Below are 21,253 nucleotides of genomic sequence, written 5' to 3' on the forward strand. Positions count from 1 at the left end.
TGTAAGTCAGAGATGTAAACAGTCGATCGACCAGGCTCTGTTTAAACTTAGTAATATTTGTTAAACAGTGGCGTGTATACACAATTTAAAACATATTATGATCGAGTGTATTTAAGAATGGCAAACGACATAACCGCACATTGGAAAGATTTACTGCGAAAAAGACTCGCCTCTTTGAAACCTGGTAAGATGATTGTTTGCTAATCAACAACTTTAGAGATTTATAGCGAGATCAAATGTATGTAATGTATGCAAATAATATAACCTTTATAGGTGTAAATAGGAATCCCTTACTTAATTAAATACATCAAGAAGGATTTAGAGTGGAAATAAGCCGTGTTTTACTATAGCAACACTAAATTTGCTGACAGATTTAGTAAAACATTGTAATGTAAGCTATACGAAATACTCGTTAATATACTTTATTTTAATTTTCAGCTGTTTATTAGATTCATATAATGGTATAGTTTGTTGTATTGAAACCATAGTTACCCAACCCGTGTTGGATAGTTTTTGTTACCAGACAGGAAACCAGTTAGGAAATTTTATTTTGATTAAATTTAGCATAATTAAAAACTTTAATTAAGAGTTTTGGATTAATAAAGAAAATAAGTAAATTCTATCTTAAAATTAAGTAAGATTAAAGTAAACAATCAAGCATTTTATTAATATAAACAAACACAAACTACTATAAACAAACAAATAAATAAATAAATAAATACATTTGGGTAGTGTAATATTTGTAATATTTTAAACATTCGGTAACACCTTAGGGATCAATTCTCACCATTAACTAGTTGCTTATTAGCATGCATGTTATTGAGATATTGGTTGCTTATTAGTACTTATAAAACAAATGTTCTGTATGATCATATTCTACATTCCTAATCCTACCCAATACCTAAACTACCTTAATAACTATTAATAAGGAGTAAATTAGGAGTTTATCAAAGCAAATGCCAAAATGGTTTGCTAAAAGCGAGAACTGAACCTTAAAATAAAGTGTGACCAAACATTATTTTCAAGAATAACAAAGTATATCGCAATGTATAGCGCAGAATAACAAAATATCACAATGTCAAATTTTTCCAATATCAGCCAAAAGATTTACCCAACCCATGTCGGATAGTTTTTGTCGTGCAAAACCGGTTAAGAAATTAGATTTTAGTGTTTAATTTGTTTAAATGTAGCATTATAAAATGGAATGAATACTTGATTAATAATGATAATCAGTGAATTATATAATCAAATTAAATCAGATTAAAACAATTAATCAATCATTTTATTACTATAAATACGCACAAACAACTATAAACAAACAAAATAATAAAATTGGGTGATGCTACATTTTCAATGATTATAAACAAATTAATACAAAAATATGCTTCTCATTAATAACTCAAAATGTAATAAAAGCAAACAAAATGAGAAATAACACTTTGATTTGGTAAATAAATGTGTTAATATAAATAAATGATGTGAATTAGGGCTGCACAATACATCGTTTCAGCATTAATATCACAGTGTGCATCCGCAATAGTCACGTCCCATATAAATGCATTGTTGAGTTGTTGAGTTATGTTGAGTTTTCTTTGCTTTGTTGCATTTATCAATGCTTGTAGTTTGTTTAATACATTTTATGCATGACTCACTCACTCCCCCTGCAGAATCATCCCAGTCAATCAAAATGAATACATTCGGTAACATTTTAGGGACCAATTCTCACTATTAACTAGTTGCTTATTAGCATGCATGTTATTGAGGTACTGGCTGCTTATTAGTACTTATAAAGCAAATGTTCTGTATGATCATATTCTACATCCCTAACCCAATACCTAAACTTTCTTATATCTTTTAACTTGATATCTATTAATAAGGACAAAGTTATGAGTTTATTAAAGCAAAGGTCATATTTAACACTTTGCTAATGTCAAGAATTAAAGCTTTAAATAAAGTGTGATTATAAATTCTTTCCAAATAGTGCTGTTTAATCATTTGGTGAAAATTTATAGATACAGTATATTACAATACAATATCATTATGTCAGATTTTTCCAATATCGTGCAGCCCTAATGTAAATTAATCAAATTGTCAATTTATTTTTCAGATGCATATGGTATTATTTAATACAGGATAAATTGTCCCTTTATAAAATATACTATTATTAAATTCGTGGCAATTTTTTTTTATTAAACTTAAACATAATTTAACAACTTTAACATAATCTATTTACAATATTATGTAATTATAAATTAAATCTGTCTGATTTGATTGCCATAAGTAAAATTGTAGTTAGTGTAGTATTTTATCCTGTATAGATTAACATGCCCTGAATAGACTGCAATTAGTCCTGCGTGTCTGCGAGGCTTCTGACAAGGACTTGCAAGCATGAACACATATTCACAGGTCTTTCCTATTTATTGGATTTTTAATGACTGTTAACAAACAAAAATAAAACAAAAATACATTAACAGCACAAATAGAAAAAAAGTATATAACAATACAAAATTGTTTAAAAGAATAAAAATAAACCAAACTATAACCCTCATATTGTGCAACACACAGTATATGATGTGCAAAAACCAGGGGTCACCAACCTTTTTGAAACTGAGAGCTACTTTTTGGGTACCAATTATTGTGAAGGGCTACCAGTTTGATACACACTTTCTTAAATACCAATTTTTCTCAATTTACTTTTAATTATATGTTGTTATTATTAATGATTAATGATATTCATCTATGTGAAGAGACAGATCATGTTAATGATTTCTCACAATAGTTCTCAACAATGATTTAACATGGTAAGAAACAGAAATATCAATATGCAACACTTTATTTGTCTGAAATAGTTTTAGTTTTTTTTATATATACACCTTAATGTCATTAACAAATTTTACACCAGTGCAGGTGTGATTTAAAAAGAATAGCTTCAAAAAATGCTAGATTCAGCTTACTGGTATGTGGTGCAATGGTGAGCTATTTTTAGAACAGGCCTGTGGGCAACACATGTAATCCTCTTGGGCTACCTGTTGCCCGTGGGCACCATGTTGGTGACCCCTGTCATAAACAATATATGATGTGCATTCATTTTTCAAATTGAGCATATAAACAGGTCGGAGGTTGACAACATGGTGTATTAAGTAACATAAACAGTGATAATAAAATAAATAAAAGAAAAGAAAAAATTAAAAGCAAGAGATAAGGGAAAATATATTATAACTAAATAGGCTGGGGGTTGGCACGTTCTCCAAACGTGTGGTTTTATACAGATTGATTTTAAATTATTAATTTCATAAATCATTAAATGGTCTGGCACCATCTTATTTAACAGCTCTCCTACATGTATATAATCCTTGTAGGTCACTAATGTCATCTGATCAGTTTATTCTTACTGTGTCAAGAGGTTTGTCTTGTTATATTGTTATGTACAGTTGAAGTCAGAATTATTAGCCCCCTTTTGATTTTTTTTTCTATTTTAAATATTTCCCAAATTTTGTTTAACAGAGCAAGGAAATTTTCACAGTATGTCTGATAATATTTTTTTCTTCTGGAAAAAGTCTTATTTGTTTTATTTCAGCTAGAATAAAAGCAGTTTTAAATTTTTTTAAAAACTATTTTTGGGACAAAATTATTAGCCCCTTTAAGCTAATTTTTTTTCGATAGTCTACAGATCAAACCATCGTTATAGAATAACTTGCCTAATTACCCTAACCTGCCTAGTTTACCTTATTAACCTAGTTAAGCCTTTAAATGTCACTTTAAGCTGTATAAAAGTGTCTTGAAAAATATCAAGTAAAATATTATTTACTGTCATCATGGCAAAGATAAAATAAATCAGTTATTAGAAATAGGTTTTTAAAACTATTATGCTTAGAAATGTGCTGAAACAATCTTCCCTACATTAAACAGAAATTGGGGGAAAAAATAAACAGGGGCACTAATAATTCTGACTTCAACTGTATGTGCTGTAGGACTTATTTTAATAAGTATTGATTGTGTTCAGCACTTTGGGCAACGTTGTGTTGTAAAAAGTGAGCTATATAAACTGACTAACTAACAAACTAACTTACTAACTAAATAACAACATGAATTATGGAATTACTTGAAAATGTATTGCATAGTAGAAATTCATCCATAGGTTTTCTCAGGTTTACAAACAGTTTACTTCGAATAGTAGATAAAAATGTTGTGCTTATCATTTAATTTAGTATAGAGGAGGTTGGTACTGCGTGAGTAATTGTAATGTGTGGGTTCATATCTATCCTTGTATTGAACAGATGGCCGAACAGAGGAGGAGAAGAAAGCAGAGGAATCTGAATTGTTCAGCAAGTATTACACTGAATGGAAAGGGGGTGAAAAAGGAGAAGATGATTCATTTAAACACATCCCACGCTTCTACTACAGGGTGGGTTGATCATGGTCTGATCAGTAATAATAATACAGCGCTGTGAGTGGTGGTGGAATATTATATTAAAACCAGAATGTTACAATTACTGTACGTCCATGTGTCATAATCTGACCTATTGATGACACAGATAAACCTAGCTCTAGTCTTTGAATATAATCGTCTGAGGAACATTTTTATTTTATGTTATTTATTATTATTATTACAGATTATAACTAAGATATAGTTTGAATAAAGCAAAAAAAAGATTACAATGAAAATATGAATGAATAAAAACAGTAAATTATAATATTAATTGTGACTGTTCAATATTTCTCATCAGCTTCCTGCAGAAGATGAAGTCTTAATGCAGAAACTCAGGGAAGAATCGAGGGCAGTGTTTCTCCAGAGGAAAAGCAGAGAACTACTGGACAATGAAGAGTTACAAGTGAGAGCACATGTTATTTGGCTGGTGCCCCAAAGAAAACATTCTGCATTGACTTTATTAAATGTGTTTGCTTTTTATTTGATTTTAGTATTCATTATTATTTATTTTTTATATTTGTATTGTTTTAATATTATTATTTTGTTTTATTTTATTATGCATATTGTTTATTATTATTTCCTTTACTATTTGTACTGTTTATTATTATTTTTTAAATTTATTATTATTTATTTATTATTTTTGATGTTTTATTACTTTTTTGTTTTATTTTATTATATTATTTATTAGTATTTACTATATAATTTTATTGTTTTATTATTATTTGTTTTATTTTACTATGTATATTATTTATTATTATTTACTTATATTTTTATATTTTGTTGTTGTTTTATTTTAATATTATTTATGTTATTTATTATTATAATTTTTTATATTATTATTTTATTTTATTATTTTTTTATTTATCTTATTTATTATTGTTTATTTTATTATTGTTTATTGTTTTATTATTATGTTTGTTGTTTTATTATTATTATTATTTATTGTATTATTTAAAAAAATTGTTGTAGTTTTATTTGTATTATTTATTATTTTTATTGTTTTATTTTGTTGTTGTTGTTTTATTTTATAATTTATTTTATAGTAAAACAATAAAAATAATATTAAAAATAAAACTATGAAATAATAATAAAATAAAACAACAACAAAATAAAACAATAAAAATAATAATAAAAATAAAATTATATTTCTTTTTCTTTCTTTTATTTGTTTATTTTATTTTTAACATGACAATTACAACTATGGTTGGTCTTTTAGACTAAAACTGAAATAAATAAAAAAAATCACCTAAACAAACAAACAAACAAAATGGCCACATCATTACCTGTATTTATTTATTTTTGTACAGAATCTTTGGTTTCTTCTTGATAAACATCAAGTCCCACCCACGACCGGTGATGAGGCCATGATCAGTTATGAGAGTTTCCTAAAGGTTGGAGAAAAAGCAGGCACCAAATGCAAGTGAGTGCGTCATAGAGAAGATTACAGTCTCAGTTTCACATGAAACCATGAGCTGATACCTATATTCTAATTAATAGTCTATCTAATAGTATAATTCACAAGTGAGCAATGCCTCATGACTACCTAAAATATTTGTTTTACAATCATTCAGGCTGTTCTTCACCGCCAGAGTTTACGCCAAACTCCTTCATAATGATCCATATGGGAGGATATCAATTATGCAGTTCTTCAACTATGTCATGAGGAAAGGTAGTTATACAATTTGCGCTGAAATTAAATTTAATTATGAGTACTTAATTGACCCTGAACATAGTAACACAGATGAATCACATGTGGATCTGCATGTTTTTCCTCTGGTAGTATGGCTGCACCAGACAAGGATTGGTTTGAGTCTCTATGATGTAGCCGGTCAGGGTTATCTGCGTGAGTCTGTGAGTAATCTAATAATATAATAATTATTATATATATATATATATATATATATATATATATATATATATATATATATATATATATATATATATATATATATATATATATATATATATATATATATATTGTATTCATTTATTTATTTATTTTCTGCAGGATTTGGAGAACTACATCCTAGAATTAATTCCTACACTCCCTCAACTGGATGGCCTGGAGAAATCCTTCTACTCGTTTTATGTTTGCACTGCCGTCCGCAAGTTCTTCTTCTTCCTTGATCCTCTGCACACTGGTAATTCTCCCGTGGTCATGCTGTTTTTGTATATTTAATCCAGATGTTGCCTTTTCATTTAAATCACAGCACCTGCAGAAACTATTGGGCATAAGAACCTGCAGAAACCATTCAGTGTGATGTTATTCTGTCATCCAGTGTCTTTCTTTAATCATTCAGTGTCCTGTTAATAAATGTATGACCACTTGTATTTAGATATATACACTTACAAATGTTTGCTTGTATTGTAACCAGTAGGCCATTGTTTATTTATTTAGTTCCCCGTTTTTTGTGTTGTTCTATCTATTTATATTTTCATGAATAGAATCATTGTAATGTTTTGTCCTCAATCTGCAGGCAAAATCAAAATTCAGGACATCTTGGCTTGCAGTTTCTTGGATGACCTACTTGAGGTAGAGCGCAGATTCTCACTTATTATCACCAATTAAAAGTCTGTCTGTCTGTCTGTCTGTCTATCAGAAAAAAATAACAAAGTGGTCATCATAGGAAATACAATATTAAATCACTGTACATTTGATGCACTTTTTCATACTATTTGAAATGGCACTCTACATTTTTTCCAATACTTTTTTGAATGAAACTAATAATTTTTTATAAATATTTAGCTTCGAGACGAAGAGCTGTCAAAGGAGAGTCAGGAGTCCAACTGGTTCTCCGCACCTTCTGCTCTTCGAGTTTATGGTAGGCATCAAAAATGAAAATTCTCTGATCGTTTCCTCACCCTTCACTTGTCACAAACCTGCTTTGGTTTCTTTCTTCTCTTTAATGCAAAAAGAAGATGTTTTGAAAAATGGTGAAAACCAGAAGCCATTGATTTACATTTTTTTTACGTATTATGTGTGTCAGTGACTACCGGTTTCAATTGAGGGTAATTACTTTAAACTTCTAATAACCGATTTCACTATAGCAATATTTTACTTGACATTAATTAAGATATTAGTATTCAGCTTAAAAGGAAATTTAAAGGCATAACTAGGTTAACTAGGCAGGTTAGGGTAATTAGGCAAGTCATTGTATAGTGATGGTTTGTTCTGTAGACTATGGAGAAATTGTATTCTTATTTATGCTTTTATTCTAGCCGAAATAATCCAAATAAGACTTTTTTCAAAAGAAAAAAAATAACAGGAAATACTATAAAAACTTTCTTGCTCTGTTAAACATCATTAGGCTAATAAGTTTGACTTCAACTGTACATTTGTTAAATCTCATATGTTAATCATCATATTTCCGGTATACAGGTCAATATCTCAACCTGGATAAGGACCATAATGGGATGCTCAGTAAGGAAGAGCTGTCTCGCTATGGCACTGGAACACTAACCAGTGTTTTTCTCGACCGCGTCTACCAGGAATGCTTGACCTATGATGGTGAAATGGTATGAATAAATCATGAATTTGCATCACACAAAGTATTAGATACATATAATACTCACCATAAATGAGCACACAGATCTTTCTTTTAAATATATGTTTTCTATAGGATGCTTTACAATAATATATTTGTGCATATACACTAGATTGGTTAGCATCAAAACCGGATCAAATATGAAAAATACTTAAGATCACAGTCCAAAAATTAATATGTTAGGGGAAAACATAAAATACAATTTTAATAAACAGGGAACAAGTTAAGAGAAACTTACAAAAATATAAAATTTTGTAATTTTTTTTTGCAGTCACTTGAATTAATTTAAATGTATTAATGTTTCTTACTAATCCTAAAGAATTTCCTTGACCAATTTGTAATGGATATTTTAACGGATATCACTCTTCAATAAAACTGTTTTGTTAAAATCCCCCAAAATGAAAGGCTATTTTACTGAAAGATTGATAATAATATTCATTTCGAACAAAGGGTGTACTCATTATATGTACAGTATACATTTATGCTGAGCACTGTACATATATACACTGTTCTCCTCTAAAAATAAGGGGATTGGTCGAAAATGGACAAAAGAAACAGGTGTAAACCCTTATCAACTTACAATCTGATTGGCCAAAATGCATTGCAGACAAGGCCTAATTAAACAGCGCTCCAACATATGGTGCAGTAATGCATTAGGAGCCTTGTAGATGTATTACATGTTACTGAAGGTAGTGTTTAGATAAAAAAAACAAATAATGTGAAATATTATTCTATTTTTAGAAATAAATATTCTAAAATTTATCCCTGCGATGACCTTTTTCTGCAGCCATTACACTAGTCTTCATTGTCATGATATTTCAGAAATGATCTAATATGCTTACATGGTCTTCAAGAAATGTTTATTATTATTATTATATATTATTATGATGAAAATATTGATGCTTATTTGTTTATTTTCTTTGTCAAAATCATGATTAATGTCTCAATAAAGAGCAATAGTCAACTTCATTCATTGTCCTTTGGCTTAGTCCCTGATTTATCAGAGGTCGCCACAGCAGAATGAACCGCCAACTATTCCAGCATATGTTTTAAGCAGTGCATGCCATTCCAGCTGCAACCCAGTATTGGGAAACACCGATTACATTCACACACACACACACACACACACACACACACACTAAGGCCAATTCACCTATAGCGCATGTCTTTTTATTGTGGGGGAAACCGGAGTACCCGGAGTAAACCCATGCCAACACGGTGAGAACATGCAAACTCCACACAGAAATGGGCAGTTGGGACTTAAACCAGCAACCTTTTTGCTGTGAGGTGACAGTGCTAACCACTGAGCCACCATGCTGCCGCAATAGTCGACATATAACTTTATAAAAATACAGTATGTTCATGTTACAACATAACTGTAATATAAGATACTAGTCGAGTCAAATGCACCCCCATAAACGTTTACCACTAAACATATGCACATAATTTTCTTGTGCACGTGTAGATTCATACATAATATCCATTAACGTTTTTATTATCTGAAAATACCTGTATTTAACAACAATATTAAAATATATATGTTCTTTCCAATGCCTCCATTCAGGACTATAAGACCTATCTGGACTTTGTGCTGGCTCTAGAGAATAGGAAAGAGCCTGCAGCCCTCCAGTACATCTTCAAACTCCTGGATATGGAGAACAAAGGCTATCTCAATGTGTTTGCCCTCAACTACTTCTTCAGAGTAAGGACTTTTTATATTTAAATCCAGCAAAAGATTATATATTATAATATGTACAGCTGAAGACATAATTATTAACCCTCATGTGAATGTTTAATTCTGTTTCAAATATTTCCTAAGGGCTGTTTAATAGATTTATAACACACTTTTAAATATATGGAGTTAACTGGTTAACAAAAGTTTGGCAGCAAGACCATGCCTCACCTTGCCTCCTTAACAAATCACCTACTTCCTAAAACTTATTTAAGGCAAACCAGCCCTCAAGCACTGTTCTTCCTCTTCTCTCGAATCCAACCTCCCTCTATTTCTTTGCTTCCCATTAACAATCCTCATAACCCTCTCTTCCCTCCTAGATTGTATCAAGGGGGGTCCTAATCACTCTACCTAAATATTACAGAGACGGTACCCCCACTCTGAGTCTCTGGGCATCATTGTAGGATGCCCGATCAACCTACCTACCTGTTCACTATTTATTCTCTTAATTCCATTCCCCTTCATCCATACATCCCTACAATATCTAGCCCAAAGTGTGGGGTGGTCCATGCTGGTGAAAGTAGTTTTAATGACTAATTTCTTTTGTCTTTGACATGATGACAGTACATAATATTTTATTAGATATTTTAAAGAAGAAAACTGGAAGTTTTTAGCTGTAGACAATTTATTAAATATTAATTATTTAAGCTCAACAGCGCAAAAGATAATAGTAATCCAAGTTAGACCAATATTGCTGCGATGTTACTGGACAAACAGAAAAGCTGACAGTCTATCGTATAAATATCTGATCTTTAGTTATTTTAGTTTTCTTCCCTTACAAGTACAAGTGGACAGTTTCATGGCATGTGCTTGTATTTATTTATTTTTTTATGAGGTTTTTACTTTTGTTTGCACTTGAACAGTGAATTGTTATGTCCATGTCTGGCACAGAACATCATTTAAATTAAATATTGATCATAAGTAGTAGTAAAACTTTATTGTCCTTGACAGGAAATTTGTTATGAGCATCACCATATTGCTGCACACATTCCATAAAAACAAACAATAAAAACAATACAGAATACAGAAGTTACAATCAGGGGCACCTGCAGGATTTTATTGAAAGGTACACACATATCCAGCACCACCCCACCTCATCATCCCTTATTCTTATTTCAATCTCAAAACACACTGATGCTTGCTGTCAAAGGCTACATTATTTAGGGCATTGTCGCCAAGTGAAACCTAGAAAATGAAAGCACATCATTGTATCTTATTCCTAATATATTTTTTGTTGGTCGGTTTGTCTACTGGATAAACAAGAATAACGAGTAACATCTGAGGTGAAGTGCTTCAAAGTCTCAAACTCTTTTGAAAGGGTGAGAGAACTCAGAAACTCTTTGTTAGACTGAAGATGTCTGCTCATTTGTGCCAGTCTGTCAGATAAAATTGTTTAAAACACGTTGAAAGGTAGCTGTTCCGTGGGAGGAGGCTGGGCCTGGAGTTCCCCCGGCTCAGGTGCTGATGAGATTGCGGTCTCATGAGCAATATTTGTGTCATTAGTTTTAGGCCTTTTGGCAAATGTCTTGATTAAGTTTAGCTGTTTTAAAAAGAGTTCACTCATTTTGAACCTTTTAAACAATTGCTATCCGACTTGTAATTTTTAGTGCGTAAAAAAACTGCCAGCAAACTAAAGCCAATAGATTTCTTTATGTATCTCCCACCATGCAAGTACATGCACACTTTAAAACACACAAACGCACACCTTATTTATTCTCATTCGTTCTTACTTTGTCAATATATCTTAGTGTATACTGATTAATAATAAATTTGAATTGTAAAAAATAAATAAATAAAAAAGCTGCATTAATTCGCACCCTCTCATGGTAGGTACGCACTGTGCGTACAGCTGCAGGCACCATTGGTTACAATAATTATAATGCTAATTAAGATAAACACTTGTTAAATAAATCCACTGAAACAGGTACAAATGATTTCTTATATCAGTTCAACCTACTAGTTATCTATCATTTCCTTGCTCTGATAAACATCACTTGAGAAATAGTTGATAAATAGCTAACATTTAATAACTCTATTAGCTCTAAGCAGAAACTAACCGATTTATCTCTCTCTATATATATATATATCAGGCCATTCAGGAACAAATGAAAATTCATGGTCAAGAGCCAGTTTCCTTCCAAGATGTTAAGGTAAATGACCTTCTGTGCATTGCCAATTATCAGCAAGTCATTTTATTGCAGGTTGCTGAATAACCACCTTCATGTATTTTGGTTTCTGGCTTACAGGATGAAATCTTTGATATGGTGAAACCCAAAGATCCATATAAGATCACTTTGCAGGACCTGGTCAACAGTGGTCAGGGTGACACCGTCTCTAGTATCCTCATCGACCTCAATGGGTTCTGGACTTACGAGAACAGAGAGGTTCTGGTGGCCAACGACACCGACAGCAATGCTGCAGATTTAGACGACACATGACATCACAAATGCAATAGTCAAGCCACTCAGAAAAACACACCGAATTCCAGAGTTGTATGCTGAATTGTTTATTAAGTAATATTATGTACAAAAACAACCTGTATTTTTCTTTCACCTACATTATAGAAAGGTAGGTGCATTTTCACCTACATAATACAAAATTATTGTACACAAATAAATTAAACAGTCTCCAAAATGAAATGTTTTCGTTTGTGTAACAGGGGTAGACTCAAATCTAATGAGTAAAGCACATTCACAGCAAAAATAATGAAATAATGCGTTCACATAACAACAATATATGGTTAGAAAAATAAGCCTAGAATATTTCCTTTCTGATCATTGAACACTACATCATCAGTAACAGAAATGTTTTGAGGGGACCTTTTATGCTCATTTTTCACAAGATGTAAAAGAAGTCTCTATACTATATGTCCCTAGAGCAAGGGTGCCCAAAAATGTGCTGTTTTGGTGACTGTTGCTTTAAATTCAAATGAGATTGTGCTCTTTTTAAAAGAGGGCGGAGCTACAAATGCTTATGCTTTAGCTTAGTGGCAGATTTAAAACAGCTAAGGATGGCTGCTTCTCCCTCAAGGCTGTTTATGCTAATGAGGGAGAGATTATCACTAATGGGAGGGGCTTTGCCCTTCGGACATGTACAAAGCGAGAATGTCAATCAAAGTGTTTCTAAAGACTGTTTATATCAAGTGTGATAAGAAAAAAATTGAATTTTGTCCATACGAAGTTATATATATATTTACAGACTGTTGCTACACCACTGTGTTTAAACCCCTTACAAAAGTGATTTTTACATAATAGGTCCCCTTTAAGACTAATCTGACAGCATCTTTATCTAGATTGATTGACAAGAGTCATGCATTTGTTGTAGTGTTAGCAGGCTTTTTAGGTGTTTACAATTATTCAAACGTACAGCGAATTGTTGTAGTGACTAAGAGAGGTTTTTATGTATGGCTTCATAAAACGATCATTCAAATAGATCTGCGTTCAAAAGCAGAGCCATTGTCAGCTATGTATATACGACAGGTTACCTTCATGTTCAACTTCATGAGATTCGTCCCACAAAAAAGAAATCTAGCACGCCTTTAGTCTACAGTAAATATGGTGGAAGCATGAAACACGCTCAGGATTTTAGGAGGGAATCGGTGCAGGCACTTTATTCGCGGCATCAGGGCTGGCATGGGATTCCTGCTCCAGCTCAAAGGTCACGTTCACAAAAGACGCAGTGGCTTCTGGTTGCTCCGTCTTTGGTTGTTGGTTCTCCTGATTGTGCTGCTCATCAAAACGTCGCTCTGCTTCTTCAGAGAGGCGGTTCTCCTCTTCTTCTTCATCCTCCTGCAGATTACACATTTTTAGGGTTCTCACAAGGCCAAAGCCTCATGTAGTATTTGCACTGATATCGCAGTGTGTGCATCTGCAATAGTCACAATGAAGGATCTGCAATGTTGACTTGGGAGTATACGTAGCTGACCAGGAGCCACAGATCATACCATTAGATTTGTGGAGTCATTTTTTATTTTGATGGAGAAAAGTTGGTAACACTTTACAATAAGATTGTGTTAAAGCATTTACTAACATGAACAAACAATGAACAGTGCATTTATTACAGTATTTGTTCATGTTAGCTGATGAAAATACACAGTTCATGTTAACTCAAAGTGTATAACCTAATGTTAGCAAGCATGAATTTGGATCTTAATAATGCATTAGTAAATGTTGAACTGCAATTAATAAATGCTGTACACGTATTGTTTATTATTAGCTGATGTTAGTAAATACATTAACTAATGAAACCTTATTGTAACATGTAACCAAAAGGTTTATCATTTGCATGTGTCTTTAGGGTCTGTGACTGTATGAGGATATCAAGAGAGTTCAAAGCATTCAGGCACAAGAAATTGTACCGTTTGTAACTTTCATTTTATTGAATTATTTATAGGATGAAGACTATGCAGTGCTATTTTACATTTGATTATTCAATTAATGTACCAGAATTCTTACCAAATTGAGCTATTTAAGGCATCTGGTAAAACTGTATTCATATCACAGTGTATCAGAAAAAACAAAATATCACAATGTAAGATTTTTGTGCAACCATATTAGTAACTGCTCATGTGTCAAAGATGATAAATATTTTTAAAGAGCCCCTATTTTGCATTATAAAGGGTCATATTTTGGTTTTGGGGGTCTCAAACAACAGACTAATATGCATGCAAGGTCAAAAATAATATACATTTTTTACCTAATTATCCCAATGACTCCTATATGATTCGTTCAGCTATTAATTTGTTCCCAAACCCCTCCTTAGCACAAAGCTAAACTGCGCTGATTGGGCCGATGACCGACGTCTGTTGTGATTGGTGGATTGAGTTCAGCGCGAGATGAAGAGAAAGGACCACTGAGGCTATAAAGTAGCACACGGAGTATGTGAGAGCCCAATGCAGGAATGCATTGAAGTAATGCAGTTTCTTGCCAGTTTAAAAATTCGTTTACATTGGTAAGGAAGAAGCACGCTTCGTGTTTTTAATTTGGTTTTGGATGCAATATGTGAATAGCCCCATGAAGGTTTAACCTGAGAGATACAGTACAAGCACTGATCTATTATGATTACAAGCCGTGCGGGGCGATTACAACTTATAAAACACAAATATATATTTTGCAAACTACACAAAACGATGCAACAATGTTATTTACACTTAACATGTTAGGATCCGGAGGAAGAAGAAACTGATCCATATGAACTGTACCAGTTACTGACAAAGTCCCTGTCAAAGTCTGATAAAGTCCCATACATAATAGTCTCTGCTGCTCCTTCCTCTAATAGTAAACGGCCGACGAGTCCCTGGTTACAGCGCAGGTTATTGTATCAAAAATCAGAAAAATGACTGGAACAAAATGAACTTTAACCCTTTATTCCCTACAGCTGAATCTCCATCTGTAAATGAGCCTCATCTTCGCGTCATGACCAGTCTCGTGATCCACCTCGCTCCGCTAGTGTCTGAAGGGAAAGCGCGTTCACATTTTACCAGACCTGGAACTACATATTTGGTGATGTACCGTACCGATGTTGACGCGTTCAAGCGAAAGATCCGAACTCATTCGATTCATTTATTTGACTCTGAGTCGACTATTTCGTTAAAGAATAAATAGTTTTAAAAACTGTGCTCTTTCAGATTCAAACCTCAGCTGGATGTTTTCATTCACTTAGTGCTGTATTATACATTACATGGAAGGTCATTTTCAAAAATCCATAATAAGGGCTCAATAGGGGCTCTTTTAATCGATAAAAGAAAAAAAGTATATTACAGTGTCATCTTTGACCCACAGGCTACACGAGTTAAAAATTTATTGTACTTTCACAAAAAAGAATATAAAATATATATTATAAGCTATATTACACTATATACTATATTTTTATATATAATGCACTAATTAGTGAAGGCTGTAGAATAATCCAATTTGTGTACAAACCTCCTTCTTCATCCTGTAGTATTCATCAATTGCATACTGATATTTTGGTGTTGTGATTCCCAGCAATGAGGCCATTTTCTCTCCAAGATAGTCGCAAACTGAAACATATTGGTTTAATTAATGTATTTAGACTATTTATGCAGTAGCAATTGTAACAGACTGGAGAGAGTTTCGTTACCCGAGACGGTCGAGGTCGCCACTCTCCACATTTGAAACCAAAAATATGGACCCCAGGTCAACTTGGACTACAAATCAGAGATATCAACTGTTAATGAGCGCAAGATGAAACTGAGAATGCATTAATATTCACTAATCTGATGCCACTCACCGGATCCACTGTACTTATACTGTTCTTTTTCTTCACTTCTTCTTCCTCCTCCTCTTCATCGGTACTGAATTCCTCCATTGTTTCACCGCTTGCGAAGTAGATTGTTCTGCGAGGAATCTTTGGCTGTTTTTTGCCCAGATCTCCAAGTTCAACATTTTCAAACTCTTTCACCACAGCTGAAGTCTAAACAAGCAGATTATTGTTACTTAGTGGTGACTTTTTTTCAAATTTGTTTTAAGACAAAAACTGTTTTAGTTTTAATATATAGTTTAGTTTTAGTTTAACTTTGGGGCAGCACGGTGACCCAGTGGTTAGCATTGTCGCCCTACAACAAGAAGGTCTCTGGTTGGAGTCCCGACTGGGTCAGTTGCCATTTCTGTGTGGAGTTTGCATGCTTTCACCGTATTCGCGTGGGTTTCCTCCGGGTCCTCCAGATTCCCCCAGTCCAAAGACATGCACTATAGGTGAATTGAAAAAACTAAATTGGCCGTAGTGTAAGTGTGTGAATGTAAGAATATTTAGGTGTTTCCCAGTGCTGTGTTGCAGCTAGAAGCAAGTGGTGCTCGCTGCAGAGCCATTTGGGCGAGCTGAGCTCCAGCAAGGGGGAGCTTGAGCTTGAGCTCCACCTTTTTTGCACTTCTTCTACGAGTGATGTCACTGGGGGTAGGGTTAGGGGTGGGGTTGGTGTACGCATTAAAACAGCTTACAGGAGGAGGAGCGAGAGCTCATGCTCCCCCTCACTGGAGCTCAGCTCTGCTCAAATGGCTCTGCAGCGAGCACCCTCTCGCTAGAAGGGCATCCGCTATGTAAAACATATGCTGGATAAGTTGGCAGTTCATTCCGCTGTGGCGACCCCTGATGAATAAAGGAACTAAGCCAAAGGAAAATTAATGAATGAGTTCAACTTTGATAAAAGGATCTGATCCATTTCAAATGTTGACTACTGCAAGATAGACTACTCCAGATAGACTTATAATTTATATTGTTAAGTTATTGTATAATAGATTGTACTATTTTGTAATTGTAACATTTAGTTGTTCATTCATTCATTTTCTTGTCAGCTTAGTCCCTTTATTAATCCGGGGTCGCCACAGTGGAATGAACCACCAAATTATCCAGCACGTTTTTACGCCCATCCAGCTGCAACCCATCTCTGGGAAACTTCCACACACACTCATACACTACGGACAATTTAGCCTACCCAATTCACCTGTACCACATATATTTGGACTGTGTGAGAAACCAAATTATCGTGCGGATTGATAGATAGTAGGGTAGGGTTGTAGCGATTTGAGACTTTTACGATATGATAATCATCTTAGAAAATATGACGGGATATTTGTGGAGTCATTGTAAAGTATAACCATAACAGAGTGAAACTTTATAATTTGCATGCGTTTTAAAGGCATTTAAAGAAAATTTTAAGTATCCAGGTGCAAAAAAAAGTAAATGTGTAATTTTAATGAGGAGTTGTTTTACTGAATTAATACAATGAAGACTATAGAGTGTTATTTTACTTTTCATTATTCACTTATGTACCTGAATGCTGTTTGACTCTCCAGAAAACCATTAGGCACTGTTTATTTCCCTTTTTTGTTGCTCTGTTGTAATTATTTTTGCTTGCAACTTAGAAAATTACTCCAATCAATCCTAATTGATGATTTCTTTATTCCTGGTGAAGTTATATTCATATTGCAACATGTATTGCAGAAAAAGTCTCCTTTACAAAAATAAATATTTAAATAAAATTTAAAAAGTAAAGCTATACATCTCCCAGTTAAAAAACAACAACTTAAACTATTTAACAGAAAGCAAGGATATATATATATATATATATATATATATATATATATATATATATATATATATATATATATATATTTTTTTTTTTTTTTTTTTATGAGGGAAAAAGTGGCATTTTTAAAGATTTATTTTTTTTGGTGAAAAACTGAATAGAATTATTTAATTCTTTAACAGTTCAGTACACATGATTTGTTGAGTCATTGTGAATTTCGACCATAATCTATTAGTGTGTTTTTTTTACACTGATTCTGTAGATTTAGGGAATTTAAGAAAATTTAAACCATTTGAGAACAAAAAAATATAAAGTTTAACAAAGATTAATTGTGCTTAACTATTTATCAAATGAAGACCACACAGTGTTATTTTAGATTTAATAATTGAATTTCTTTACCTTAATATTGTAACATTCCACCTAAAACCATGAAGCAGTTTATTTCGTTTTTATCTGTGCTTTAATTTTTTATTACATTCTTAATATTTATTTTTTGGATATTTTATGCAGATGCACTCCCCTACAAAATCATCCCAATCAATGCAAAATTGTGAATTCTTCCCAAACAGTTACTTAAGTCATATTGGGAAATTATATTCATGTCGCAATATATAATCACAGAACTACAAAGTATTGCAATGTCAGTTTTTTCCGAAATAATGCAGCCCTAATTTTGTGTTTAATAACATATTTATTAAAGTTTTTTTAAACAATATGAATGTTAACGATATGATAATCATATACATTCAAACCGTGATAAACCATGATAGTGGTATACCGTTACAACCCAGACAGACAGACAGACAGACAGATAGATAGATAGATAGATAGATAGATAGATAGATAGATAGATAGATAGATAGATAGATAGATAGATAGATAGATAGATAGATAGATAGATAGATTATAAAATTATATAGATGGAAATAAATAGATTTAGTGATTGATATAAGAAAGAAATTTGGAGACTGGTATACCATTTTATATACATTTCAAATATATGGTTATATAAACTGTAAATAAACAAAGTAAAGGAAAACCACTGAGATAAATAAATGATACTTATCATTTACGTTGTTCTTTTTTTCTCAAATACATCATTAATGTATAAATTAGATAGCTGTACAGCTAGATAGACAGACAGATCGATGTGTAATTTATAGTTATTTATACTATAAAACTGTACAGATAGATAAACGTGTAATTTATAACATAACAACACAGCTATAATTTACATTGTTATATTGAAATTAATTTTAAAAACATTAAACAAATTAAAATGTTCTATAAACCTAATGTGATGGTTATAAATAAGCAAAATAACACGTTTCCTTGCTAGACAAAGATGTTACGAACAAGGAAGTAGAGTGACATTTCTCGACTGTGGTCTGTATCAAAATAGAGTACGGTTATGAATAACAAATGACTTATTACTTCTGTAAATGACTTTACCTTCTCTGTGTCCATAGTTTGCCCTAAAGACACGTTCACGTTTGTGAGGTACAGTGACAGTTCAGCCATGTCTTCTTCAGCCTTTTCTGTTGCTTTCTTCGAGCTCTTCCTCCTAGAAACGCCAACCAGGAAGTGACGTCACATGTAAACAATTCCAGCGTAAATAGATCGCTTAGTTTTTAGTAACGTAAAATTCGCGAACACGCTGACAAATTTACAAAACTCGTTGTTATTAATACAAGTTAACACAAACATAAGTTTTATTCGGAGCTGCTCAATAAGAATTTTTGGATTACGTTTTATCTTGCTATTTACGTTTTATTTAGCTATTTATAGCTATTACTACTACAAACAAACAAACAAACAAATAAAAAACAGTTAAACCATAGTGATCATAAATAAAACTTGGTTTTGCTATAATACTCATGGTTTAAAAGGGTAGTTGGTGTAAAATTGTAAATATATAGATGGTAATCTGTCAAAAATGTTTGAAAGTTTTACTTTTTATTGAACAAAAATGCAATGCTTGTCCATTACAATAAATGCTAATAAAACTTCAAAAGCTAGGAGGAGATAAAAACAATATTCATTTATTTTCCTTCGGCTTAGCCCCTTTATCAGGGGTCACCACAAAGGAATGTACTGCCAACTTATCCAGTATATGTTTTACACTGTGGATGCCCATCCAGCTGCAACCCAGAACTGGGAAACATTCATATAAACTCATTCCAACACATACACTATAGCCAATTTAGTTTATTTATGTCACCTATGGCGCATGTCTTTGAACTGTGGAGGAAACCGGAGCACCTGCTGGAAACCCACACCAACACAGGGAGAACATACAAACTCCACACAGAAATGTTAACTCACCCAGCCGGGACTGTACCCAGAGACCTTCTTGCTGTGAGCCGACAGTGCTAACAACTGTTGTTCTGAACAATATTCTGGGGAATGTATTTGGATATACTATCTGAATAGTTACAACATTTTTGAATAGATAGAATATATTATTTATAAATAGATTATATTATAAATAGATATTTATTAGTTGGCTAAACAAATACCCAAATGCCATACTATTCTATTAGTTGGACTGGAGAAGACTTTAAAATTATACTAGGTGGAACAACTGATGAATGGCCACCAGGTTCACTTAAATAATCGTAATCTTAAAAGCTTCATCAATGAATTTTATCTTAGTGATATTTGGAGAAACAAATTTCCACATAATAAAACATGGAGCAATAAAACAGGGTCCAGCCAGCCCAGAATTGATTTCTGTCTAGTGTCTAAGAGCTTAAATAAAGATGATGTAGTAGTTGATATTGCTTCTATTCCACGAACAGATCATAAAACTATATGCATAAATATTAAATTCTCAAAAACAAGCTGTTTTATCAATGGATCTGGAAGTTTTAAAGTTTTACTATAATTAAAGCATGCATTGTTATTTTTTATCAGGGGTACACTGATTTATTTATTACATTTTTGTAGAAGTACAATGATAAAAGTTTATCCAGCTTTTTATAAACTTAATTGTATAGTGAAATATTTATACATCACAACTTTGAGCTCAGTCTATTAAGTTCTATAGGTCTAATGTAATTTGATGTGTAGTTTTAGGCATTATTAAGAAATATTCCCTCTCTTTACAGATCATACTTTTACACCGTTAACCACAGATTTTATCACCAATTTTTTTGACCCTCTTCTTTGTGTTAGACTGCAGTGTTCCTTACACACTTATTTAATTATTGTAATAAGTAATCCTGTTAGCCTCCTAATTAATAAGGAACATTTTTTAAAAAATAAAACGTATAAACATGAGGATTGTATAGTCTTAAAATCTAGATTTTTTGACCTAAGGATGTTTATTGATATTACATATAGGTAAAAATAAAATATACCTTAGCATCATTATGTTATTACAATTTCTTTTCTTTCATCTTTTCTTCTTTCATCCTTTAATTGTGTAAATAATAACAACTCATAAACTATAATAGCCTAATTTATAACTCTGTCAGATTATGCTTGCAAACAAGAGA

General features: G+C 32.4%; 2 protein-coding genes across 2 annotated transcripts; one reads left to right on the top strand and one right to left on the bottom strand.

Annotated features, from left to right (window-relative positions):
• The first annotated feature begins 8 nt into the window (after positions 1-8).
• ppp2r3c (protein phosphatase 2, regulatory subunit B'', gamma) lies at positions 9-12,340 on the top strand. The gene is given in 13 exon segments (NM_200131.1): positions 9-184; positions 4,278-4,405; positions 4,728-4,832; positions 5,737-5,849; positions 6,001-6,098; positions 6,210-6,280; positions 6,438-6,570; positions 6,907-6,962; positions 7,176-7,251; positions 7,809-7,945; positions 9,539-9,676; positions 11,797-11,856; positions 11,953-12,340. Coding segments are annotated over 13 exon segments (1,374 nt in total). The 5' UTR covers positions 9-117; the 3' UTR covers positions 12,145-12,340.
• fam177a1 (family with sequence similarity 177 member A1) lies at positions 12,197-19,319 on the bottom strand. Its single transcript, NM_001105707.1, is given in 5 exon segments — positions 12,197-13,494; positions 15,631-15,728; positions 15,809-15,875; positions 15,959-16,141; positions 19,206-19,319. Coding segments are annotated over 5 exon segments (621 nt in total). The 5' UTR covers positions 19,275-19,319; the 3' UTR covers positions 12,197-13,290.
• Between the last annotated feature and the right edge of the window lie 1,934 nt (positions 19,320-21,253).

The sequence above is a fragment of the Danio rerio genome, chromosome 17 (genome assembly GCF_049306965.1).
Source record: "Danio rerio strain Tuebingen ecotype United States chromosome 17, GRCz12tu, whole genome shotgun sequence".
In the NCBI taxonomy this organism is placed as follows: Eukaryota; Metazoa; Chordata; class Actinopteri; order Cypriniformes; family Danionidae; genus Danio; species Danio rerio.